The 11,722-nt window shown below is 40.4% G+C and overlaps 2 protein-coding genes across 3 annotated transcripts; one reads left to right on the top strand and one right to left on the bottom strand.

Annotated features, from left to right (window-relative positions):
• The first annotated feature begins 150 nt into the window (after positions 1-150).
• On the top strand, positions 151-2,518 carry smim22 (small integral membrane protein 22). The gene is made up of 4 exons (XM_058048125.1): positions 151-308; positions 718-881; positions 1,328-1,389; positions 1,508-2,518. Exons 2-4 carry the CDS (start codon positions 752-754, stop codon positions 1,553-1,555), a joined length of 240 nt encoding a protein of 79 aa, XP_057904108.1. The 5' UTR covers positions 151-308; positions 718-751; the 3' UTR covers positions 1,556-2,518.
• On the bottom strand, positions 2,224-11,696 carry rogdi (rogdi atypical leucine zipper). Of its 2 annotated transcripts, XM_058048121.1 has the most exons (12): positions 9,383-11,696; positions 9,175-9,307; positions 6,672-6,743; positions 6,272-6,354; positions 6,139-6,193; positions 5,762-5,842; positions 5,604-5,699; positions 5,440-5,538; positions 4,933-5,046; positions 4,808-4,857; positions 4,578-4,704; positions 2,224-3,674 (listed from the first exon to the last, which is right to left on the bottom strand). In XM_058048121.1, the coding sequence occupies exons 2-12, from the start codon at positions 9,196-9,198 to the stop codon at positions 3,633-3,635; spliced, it is 843 nt and encodes a 280-aa protein (XP_057904104.1). In that variant the 5' UTR covers positions 9,199-9,307; positions 9,383-11,696; the 3' UTR covers positions 2,224-3,632. The 2 variants fall into 2 exon arrangements, with proteins under 2 accessions (XP_057904104.1, XP_057904103.1); XM_058048120.1 differs by lacking the exons at positions 9,175-9,307; positions 9,383-11,696 and adding an exon at positions 8,170-8,683.
• Between the last annotated feature and the right edge of the window lie 26 nt (positions 11,697-11,722).

Genomic DNA, 11,722 nt, shown 5'->3' with positions numbered 1-11,722 from the left:
GGCCATTTCAATCAATCAAAGTCCATGTCGTCAACATAAAATAATACACGCTACAGATCCAGCTACGGATTATAAACACAAAATATCTCTACACATTATTTTGCGCAATAAACTTATCTGTTTACATTACCATTTAACAGTGCATAAGAATGACAGAGTTCAAAGTGATTACTCTCGAGTTTTGAACGACTCGTTCATGACGTGCACATCTCTAAGGTGGAGTTGAAAGAGTACAAACAACAGGTGACGCAGGTAAATCTTTAGACCCGGAAAGAAGCTAAAACAAATAAAGGACGCACACATTTCTGGTAAGCAGCGTACTGGTCAACTCATCGACGACATTATTTGGATATATTTGTCATGTTCATTCTTATTATTATTAGTAGTAGTAAAAAATATTCTCACCAAAATGAGCTGCACTGTTATACTGTAAATTGTAAAATACAATACAGTGTGAACAGGTTGTTTACATTTGTATGAGTAAGGGAACGCATTTCCATAGTTTTTATTGTAATATTTTTGTTGGAATCAATGTAAGCTAACCCAAGATCCTGCACACAAAATATATGTCGTCTATATGCACTATTAAATGTAGTCATAATAATACACAGTCATTATTACTGTATTTAAATTACTCTCGATGGACCAACAATTATATATTCTGTAGTATTGTTCTATATACCCGTCATGTATATCTATTTTCACTTTATTTCGCAGCATCATTTGAGTCTATTCATCGTAAAGCAAAGTCATGACGCCAAGAAACATCCAGGAGGAATTTGAAGGTCATTTCAATGATGTGATTTCCAGACTGCAGTCCAAGCAGTTCTTCCAGTCCGATTGGGACATTGCTTTCTGTGTTGTCTTCTTCGTCTTCTTTGGTGAGTGTCAGGATAACATATAATAAATGTTAAGAAATTATTAACAAATTGTTTGGCTTTCATTTTGGGGGAAATAATTATTTACGAAATTGCTTATTTACGATGCCCGTGAATGCATCTCGCGTGCGATTGGTGGAAAACAAGGAAGTATTGTATTGCGTGTAAGTGGACACAGGTGGACGTTTGAAATAGTAATAAATCAGATGATCCGTTACCGAGAAAACCATAACTGCGTGAATTAGGCTGTTATTTTAAACGTCGTTACTCCCAATACTGGCTGTCTGCACACGGATGTCGCACACACAAAAAAACGCTCAAAATGGTGAGTCCACAGCAGCTATGCTAGCTTGCCGCCTCGTCGCCATCTTAGCAACAAAGCGGAAGGGGAGGGACTAACTCCTGTGGTTACAATTGAATTCACCATTTAAAAAAAGGTATAATTGCAGGTATAATTGTTCTGATGGTCACCCTGATACTCATCCGTTGCTGTTGCTGCTGCGACGAGAAGGTGAAAATACAAACACTCACCGACAACAAAAGCAGTTCATTGAAATGATATGAGGTCTGCATTCTCTGTTGGGATTTGAGAAGGTACAGTCAATGATGTTTTTTTTCTTGTCTTACAGCCTCGACATCATAAAGTGGGCATAGAGAACATGACTCTGGAACCTTGACAAAGTTATTGCCTCCATCTGGTCATCAACTCCATGCCAAAGCTTTGAAAAGGACAGAAAGGTTTCTGCTTTCCAACCAAATGTACTTTCACCAGCCAACAAATGAGCTTTTCATTTTTCTACCGACTGTAGTCGTCATATTGCATTGATTGCACGTTATCTCAATGTTTTTTTATGTGACTAGAGACTAAAATACATTTATGTCTTTCATATTTCAAATAAAATTACCTATTTTTACAAAATTGAGTACATGAGTACATGAAACTCATTGTAGCTAGTATTTACAAGACTCAATGTGTTTTAAAGTGCTCCTTAAGACCCCTGCCTTAAAAGACTGTTGATGCTAGCAATCGTCTTAAAAGGAAAAGTGCTATCTTTTCAACAAGGAAGGGTAAACTGTAAAGGCAGTGAGAATTGCGCCAGCAAGGCGGCCCTCCAGCCGCTAGAGGGTGCCAACATGCTAACATACTCTTCCATTTGTCAGCTGATTATAGCGAATACCAAACGCAACTCATGATTAGTTTGTAGTTTAATTGTAGAAAAAAATACATTTTATTGTATTATCTGTTGTTTGAAAGCACTGTCGGTAACTTACGCTATGCAGTCCCATTCACAATATATCCTCTATCGCTGGTTGTAAACAATGTAAAAGTAATAAAATCAACACAATTAGTTCAGATTTTTATTGCACAATATCAGATAAATAATTTCTTTATTTTAACGACAGCTTTCAAAGTGGATCAACACTTAGTGGACTGAGTTTGTTCATAATAAGCCATTTTTCTCAGCAGTGCAGCCCGAAAAGCCAAGAGTACAGTACAGTAGTGCAGTAGCAAGTACTAGTGTGTACTACCTGGACTGACTGTGTTTGATCTGTGACACATGGCATGCTGTGAAATGAGACAATGACCTACTCACATGACAGGGAATAATAAACATCATATGTGCAAAACGTCAAATAAATATCTGCTAGCTTATTTCAACAAAAGGAATGTATGAATGACACAAAGGAGGCAATGAATAAGAGAAACATGCTTAATGCTGACATAGCCACATGGCTTTCTAAGGAAAAGGGAATGCAACTTAACAGCAGCTAATTCCTGCATTCAATTCTTTTTCACTGTTTGATAAAACATAAAACTTCATTGCACACTTGGTGTACATTTCTATGCTAGACTATGACTTTTCAAATGAAAAAAAATATGACATTTGAAATGCAATTATTTGTTGATTGGGTTTTTCCCCGTCTGAAATTAACATGTAAAAGCGACAAAGGACTGTTGATGGGGTGCTATTTAACTATTTAACTTCACTTAAATGTGCAAAATAATTCTTTGCTTATCAGTACAGTAAAAGCAAATCCAATGTTAGAACTCATCGGCATAAAACTGCCGTGACGTCTATTTTGGTTGTTGCAAAATGTCCATTTTTTTTCCCATGATCATTTGTATGAATTCCCATCACTTCCCATGAATTGATGACGCAACCAGACATGTAAGGGCCTGCAAAAAACTCAAATACCGGGTCCCATTATTTATACACCGAGTACAGAAGGACCGGGAAATACTGTAGCAGATCATAACTAGCCAACACTGTACACACAACAAAAACATGAAGACAGATTCAAGCCAAATGCATCACAAACATACGCCAGGAATGCCCATCATACATAAGCCGCGTTTACGCTTGCACGCGTTTTGCCTCCACATTGTCCTGCAATAATTCTCATTTATTTCTTCATTTACGGGACACCGACAAAGCCGGAAGATCAGTTTGTATTCTGTTTATGCCCTCTGCACGCAGCACCGTATCTACACATACTGCACACCTCTTTACCACCAATGTACTCATTGCCACGCTAAACTGCCTACTTGTGAGGGAACAAAGTAGCTACGTGCAAGTGTAAACAAGGCTAGTCTATGTGTCCATACACAGTCTGTGTCCATACACTGTGTATGGACTATGTTAGTTGGTTGTCAAACTGGCTCCTGCTGACCATGCACCACTCGACTGCAGATAAATACGTGATGAGGAATATTTGGAAGCATGTCCTTCACATGTGTTTTTGAGGCGGAGGTTAGAAAGGTCTGTAGTTCCAGAAACTGGAGAAGACGGATATCTGCAGGAGCAGGAGGGGAATCGTGTCAGTCATCATCAACCATACTCTGACGCATGCTGACACATATTTATGTATTCTTTTCTCTTACTATGTTCACTATATTGAGTAATAGTGAATAGAGTGAAATGGTAAACATAGGGGTGTTATTTTATGTCTGCAGGGCTCTAATAATGTTAAAAAGCTGTATTTAGAAGGTCAAACAGGTTTTCTATGTCTTCTTTTCCCTTATTATGCATACTATAATGAGCAATAGGTGTGTGATAGTGACTATAGGGGTGTTATTTCATGTCTGGAGGGCTCTAATAATACTAAAATGCTGTATTTACAAGGTCAAATGGGTTTTCTATGTCTTCTTTTCCCTTATTATGACTGACATGGTGGGGCAGTATGAGTCTAATAGTGACTATAGGGGTGTTATTCCATGTGTGGAGGGCTCTAATTATGGTAAGAAGCTGTATTTACAAGGTCAAATGGGTTTTCTATGTCTTTTCCCTTATTATGACTATCAAGGTGGGGCAGTATGAGTGTAATAGAGACTATAGGGGTGTTATTCCATGTCTGGAGGGCAATATTGGTAAAGCTGTATTTACAAGGTGAAATGGGTTTTCTATGTCTTCTTTTCCCTTATTATGTCTACTATATTAAAGTTTAAAGTGCTCTAATAAAGTGTATTTAAAAAGGTGACGAACAGGCATTCTACGTGCTTAACGATGAAAATATTCTATTTCCATATAATGAATTATTCTTCATGGAAATTCTGGAAGCAGTGAAGGGCAAAAAGGAGGGATGGGTGTTGGTTGCTTGGTGCACAGTGTGAGCGAGTTAGGAGGTGATGTGTGTTCCAGTGTAGGGAGGGAGGCGGTTGGTGCTGTTGGAAATGTTGAGATTAAATAACAGACCAACCTTGTCTTTGAGCTGCTGGCAGAGCTGCAGGGAGATGGTGAAAAAGACCAGTGTGTCGTTTAGCCACGGCACCACACACTCCACCTTGTGGACGTGGCTGACCTCGAAACGGTTGTTGTTCAGCTCACTGAGGAGGAAAACACAAGAGGAAAGATGATCAGACGCTTGACTGACCACCGAAGCTGATTGATTGACAGCTTGGCATCAGTAGACAGCTTGTGACAACTTACAACATGGCTCCAGGATTGTGCAGCACCGAGCTTCCCGATGGCTTGAAATGCTAGGAAGAAGATGCAAGCCGAGGTTAAAGCCTGGTTTGGTCATGTGGTCATAATTAAAATACAGAGTCCCGAACCTTGGTGGTGTTGGACGGCAGCACATGGAGCTGGTAGACGGTCAGACACAGCTTGCTTAGGTTGATGTAGAAGTTGACCATCACATCCCCAGGCATGGGAGGAGTGAACATTTTCTCAATAGAAAAACACAAAGGATGGAAAGTAAACAAGAGTCAAGGAAGGCGTGTGGTGATTTTGGCAACACCTAGTGGCCGCAAAGGTCATTGCGTTGACTTTCATGCACTAGTGATCCAGAATGTTTTAAAATACGACGGATGCGTCTGTAAGTAATGTGACATGAAATCTGCTTGGATATTGCTACCAGGCATCATGTCACGTATTGAAAGTGTTTTCTTCCACAATATTTACCTAGTGGGTAGTGTTTTATTGTATCCAAGTTCTTCTAAAATGGGACTTATGGGAGCTTGTGTAGCTTTAGTTTGTGTACACATTACACCCTGTCCAATACGCTATGATGGCTTTCAGGATGAGTAGCGGTCACTTGACGGGTGGGTGTGGTCAGGTACCATCAGCCCACTGGTGGCCAGCTCGGGCAGAGTCATGGATGCTGGGGTGGTGAGGCGGTTTCGTGCGCGTGTCAGCTGGAGCATCACAGCGTCCATAAGCTACGGCGGAGAGAGAAAAGCCAGGTCAGTATGCGTCGGTGGGTTTGGTGTGGCTGTCATCTGACCTTGTTGACCTCCGCCCCCGTCCTGAAGTTGTAGCTCTCGTCATGGCTGCCCAGCAGCTGAAGAGCCTGGGTCACATGGTTCCTGGCATCCTGGATCTGGGCACGATCGATAACCACAAGTTAGGATTTCCTTTTAGACGTGCATGGTGGTGACGTACCTGCTGTAGTTTCCACTGCTTGTCCTCCCTGAACTGGAAGTGTTGCACTTGGCTGCCCTTGGTCACCTTCAGGTTGATGTCCTGTTTGAAAAGGCGCACACAGGAAGTCGCTAGGTCAAGGGTGTCCAAAGTCTAAATATGCTGGAGAATTTCACAATAAGGGATTTTTTTTATAAAGCACCAGTAGGGAATAAAGAAAACATCATATTTTACGAGAAAGATGACCTGAATATATATCACCTTGTTTTATTAGCAGGACGTTGGACTGTGTTGTTTTATTAGAAACAACATCTTTGGGAGACAATGCTTGAGGAAAGTCATTACATTACTAAATAAAAATATGATGGCAATAAAGAAAGAAAGGAAGAAGATCTTACGGCCTGAGTCAGCACTTCTCCCTGCAGTGTGAGCACACCTTTCACCTGATCCATCCTGCCGAACATCACACACTCACGTCAGACATAGCGTAGTGTGTGTGTGTGTGTGTGTGTGTGAGTGTATAAGGATTACGTGGAGCTTCCCAGGATGAAGTTTTCCTGCTTGAGTTGGCTTTCCAGGCCTGGCATCAGCATGGAGAAACGTCTTGATGCTTCCTGGTAACAGCCATCTCCATCATCATCACCATTAATATTCTAATATTTATAATAAAACTATGTAGTCTGTTCATATGCATATAAACCCCCCACCCCCCACTTCCCATGATAAGAAGTGAAATAACATCCAGCATCATACGTGGCCCACTGCTACTACTACAACATTCCTACTGACTGTTCATAGTTTAATACTGGCTATATTTGTACACTAAGTATATACACTATATAATGTATGTACACTATGTACATGGTATACTTGCATAGGGCCTGCAGCCATCATAAGACAGGATATAGAATGTTGGCTTGTTCGCGTTTACCCTGAGGACATCTTGGAGCTGCTTGAGAACGGCGTGGACTTCCTCTTTAAGAAGCCAGTTGAACTCCTCCTCCTGCAACAAACATCGTCACACCTTCAGCAACCTCAAATATATCCTGGATCACTTTGATACCAATGCAACAAACATCATCACACCTTCAACAACCTCAACTATACTATCCTGGATCACTATGATATCAATACAACACATATCACATCTTCAACAACCTCAACTATACCACCCTGGATCACTATGATACCAATGGAACCGATGATATCACACCTTCAGCATGGATACCATACCTCCATATCTCAAATATACCACCCTGGATCACAATATGATACCAATGCAACAAATATCACACCTTCAGCATGGATACCATACCTCCATATCTCAAATATACCACCCAGGATCACTATGATACCAATGCAACAGATATCATTACACCTTCAGCAACCTCAACTATACCATCCTGGATCACTATGATATCAATACAACAGCTATCATCACACCTTCAGCAAGTCAGCTATACCACCCTGGATCACTATATGATATCAATGCAACAGATATCATTACACCTTCAGCAACCTCAACTATACCATCCTGGATCACTATATGATATCAATGCAACAGATATCATCACACCGTCAGCAAGGATACCATACTTATTTATTACCATACATATTTCAGTGATCCAGGTGCTAAACATGGTGACGTTTCAAAAATCCTAGCTGAAGTCACGTGACTCACGCCTCTTCTACCTGATTGGTTGGCTCTCCCTTTCCTTTTGACTTTGTTCCCATAATATCTGGACTCTTTTCTCATATATTTTTCTGCAAAATCATTTCCCAATGGTGTGTTTGTTTCTCCTAATATTCCGAATGACTCAACTATAATATTTGGACTTTCTACTTGTAAAATTAATAATTTTTGTCCTGTTTATACTTTTCTTGTACAATGGTGTTTTATCATGTAGGCTATACAGACCTCATCCAGCCACACAGACACCAAGAGCAAACTCCAAAGCGTGAAAGCCTAAGTAGACCTTTGTACTATCCGCTACCGTGACGATACGGAAGCAAAACATGGTGGAAGTATACCCCACACATTTGCATTAATATATATATATATATGAATCAGTGACTTCCTGTGTGTATTTTCATTCATTTCCCAATGTGGCGTTTTTGTTGTTCATTTCCACGTTGTTATCGCCTCTGCCGATGAGCTAAAACATGATAAGGTAACGTTTGTAAATTAAATAAATCAATCAATAAATAAGGATGAGTTATTGGACACTTGGCGTGTCGCATGTCAACGCTGACGGGGACATATATGTTACTTAACACAAATGCTTGTCAGCACCTTCATTCTACCGTCCCGTCTGTGCAAAAAAAAACATATCAATGTAGCATAATTCATATTTGCATCATAAAGTGCATCTATCGAATCAATCAGTGGCTAGCTGCATGCATCGCTCCCTGCAGAAGCATCGTCTTACCAGCACGGCTCTTTCCACTTGGCTGGCAGCCGACATCTTGGGTAATTCCGACAGAGATCTCTGAGGGTTGAGCATTTTGAACGTCAAAGGCTAAGCACGTCGTCTGTAAACACCTTGGAAGGCTGCGGTGTGTGTTTAGTGTACACGCTCCTGGGGATACGCTCGCCTCCTAGCTTAGCCGATGAGCTGCTGCCTTCAGGGGAAGTAGGAAATGGGATAGGAATGTTTCCGAGACGACGTCACGTTACGTGGCCTACTTCCACGCCGCACCTGTATTTAAATGTAATGTAAATTTCCACTTAAAGTAGCACTTTTTACTTTATCCACCTATTTCTGTTGTTTCCAAACGGTTCTTTTAGATTATAATACATTACTTATGTACTGTAAATTATCTAATCCCTTGCGTCTTTAAATCCGACACGCAACACAGCCAGTAAATGAGCGTCATGAATGCAACATTACGTTAGTCACGCGTTTGTAATTATGTGACACGCCCATCGCTCCTTATTAGAACTTCCGCTGTCAGTCCAGTACTGCCCTTTTGGAATTAAACGGGAGCTACCGACCCTCGTTTATCACGGTTAATTGGTTCCTCCCGAGCACGAGATAGAATTCAATGATAATAAAAGTAATATTTTTGTCACTTTGTAAGTATGGTGGTTAATATTAGACATGAAATAGCATACAATTTTCAATTCAGGGTTGAAAATAAATTATGTACATTATCTTAATGAACTTTGAAGCTAAATGTCTTGTATCAATGCTGTGATATACACTATTTAACGATTGACCAGTTACATAGGGAGATTTTGCCGATGCCAGCCTGACTTACCCAATATTGGATTGGTAATGCATACTTTCTAAGTTCTATCACACATGACTAATGTTGTCATTACTGCCGCCTAGTGGCCACAATACTACATGTCTTGTACATATATCACTTGTAGTATCTATGTAGTAAGTAATTCTACCAAGAAAAAAAGTGATACAGCAAAGGAGCGATACCTGTAGCAGGATATTGCGAGGCATGACTGCTCTTTAGAAAAATAAATCATTGGTTCTGCTCTGCCATCTTCTTTCACGTATGGTCAAGGTGAGGTTCAGCAGTGTTTATTTACACCAAAGAATCCATGCACATCTGTAATCAGGAGAGGATTTATTAAACAGCACAAAAGCCTTAATATTTCCACATGTACACAAAAATCCTAATTACCCCCAAAGTCAAAGTTGTCTTCCTCAAAGTGGATCCAAATGATTATTGCCGTGTGATTTGATAAGAAAGCGGAGGGCATCACATTTTACACTTCTCGTCTGCAAGGTTGCTTCAATCAAAAGGTTAGCATTGATGCCAGTACTTCATGAGTACTTTCATGTGCAACATATGTACATATGCTTCAAAGGTCTGTGTGTGTAAAGAAGTCCAATTAAACGTTAGTCAACCTGCGTGGTGCTGGACTAAACATGCGCCTCAATGCTTCACTTCAAACTATTTCTTGCTTCTCTGCTAGGATAAAACATATCGCACATTTGCACTTCCATCAAATTTCTCCCTCCCAATCAACAGTATTCTGCATACTAACCTACTGACGAGCTATACCTCACTTCCCTACATGATGAAGGCAGGTACTGTGGGCGTGTACAGTGCTAGGTACTGTACCATATAGTACGGTGCATGGTAGCAGTGATTGAAGCATCAATGGCAACGTATGAACCTGATTAAAACACTTTATGGATGCATGTTTCCATCACTGAAAGAAGAGCCATCCCAAAAGGTGGCATAATGGATAAATAAAAGTGAGATAAATTGTGCCATGTGACCAAGGATCCAGAAGCACATACATGTCATATCTCATAATTTTCATTTCTCATTATTACTACAGGATTTTTCCTCCAGTGGCAGAAATGGGCTTGTATGCTTTTCTGTCCGAGAACAATTAAAATAATATAACAATAATAAGTATACTCATTGAATTCAGTTCAAATGGCACATTGACCCAAATATAAGACCACTCCCTTTTTCATCACCTGTTTAGGAGGGGACAATTAAGCACAAAAAACGTCAACATTCTCAATATTTCTCGTGTGATGCAAGTTAAATATTCCAAAACAAAATGCCATCTGCTGGATTAAAATATGTTACTTCTTTTTCTTTCATTTGATGAAAACTTTCTAAACTATGCTTGTAAAGAACACTGCTCTGTGACTACCACACCAAACACACACCAGTACATACCAGCATCACAGAGAAGCCATGTTGTATTTGGGTCAATAGTGTATGTCCACATGCCGGGTATTTCCCCCCCACTCCAGTGTAAAAAAGCACATTTCCATCCACCAGAGTGGAGTTTTTTCAGTCATGTGACTAGGTGTCCTCAGAAAGCCCAACCAATGAATGGCCAGGGTTGTATTTTGCGACACATCTCATCAATACCGTCCTATTCGGCATGTAGAATGACACATACATCATTACAAACAGCGCTTGCCAACATGGAAGCCAGGAATTATCATCAATGGTTCTTTTAATTGCTTGTGTGGTAGCAAAATGTGTTGGCTCAGAATGAAATTCACTTGCTCCAAGGGAAAAATGAACTTTTTTGGACCGTTGACCATCATCTACAATCCTTCTGAGACCCTCTGTGTGTTTTAAAGATACAAAAAGTGGAAAGAGGCTGCTAAGAATGCATGTAATGGGACACGCCTCCAAAAAGCGCCAACAAGGCTCCACTTCCATCACGTGAGCTGCATCTGAAGTATATTAAAACAGTTATTCCCAAGAACTACCATACTGTGGTATTGACACCTCGTCACAGGCGAGTGACTCGCTTGAGCATGTGCTTGTTCCCAATGAATAGGTCACTAGCCAAAAGGTAACGCTACATATTGGAGCTGACTAGCTCATCAATGTAGCCGTTACTACATGCTCACAGCATGTATATAGAACCTTGGGGGAAGCGCCTTTATCAGCCCAATGGGTAGGTGTGTCCCATGACATGCATTCATTAGCTGCCTCTTTTTACCAGTTTATCTATCTTTAGTAGGGACAAAAACGTTCATGTGTCACTTCAGGATTGTGGATGACAGGCACTTTTTCTGGAAATAAGGTTTAGGATTATAAATTGAAAAAATGATTGACGTTTGTTCTGACAAATGAAAAAGCTCAGTCCTCCGTTCACATACACACACACGCACAGACGCCAAGTCAGTGTTTTGAATATCTCCACTCTGGTGGGGGTTTTCCAAACAAAAATGTGCGTACTGATGTGGACATGGTCTACGTCCCAAGTGGGTGGAGCTTAGGATAGCAGTATAGGAAGCAGGAATAGTTCAAAGCAAAAGAAAACTTTTCCAAAGCTCAAAGGAAAAGGAAGCAAAGACTGAAAGCAAATAGTCGCTAAATAGAATAAAGATGCTGGATGGCTAAGTATGTCATGAGGATCAATAAATAAGATGTGTGGGATAATTAGTCTTATTAAGGCAAAGCAGTGGCATATTCTCCATCTCTCCCCTCTGGCAAAGAGTACATGAAATGAAATGAAGTGATGTTTGCACGTAC

This window comes from Doryrhamphus excisus, chromosome 15 (assembly GCF_030265055.1).
Source record: "Doryrhamphus excisus isolate RoL2022-K1 chromosome 15, RoL_Dexc_1.0, whole genome shotgun sequence".
Lineage (NCBI taxonomy): Eukaryota > Metazoa > Chordata > Actinopteri > Syngnathiformes > Syngnathidae > Doryrhamphus > Doryrhamphus excisus.
Note: the sequence above shows the minus strand (reverse complement) of the source record. Positions and strands in the feature narration are given on the sequence as shown.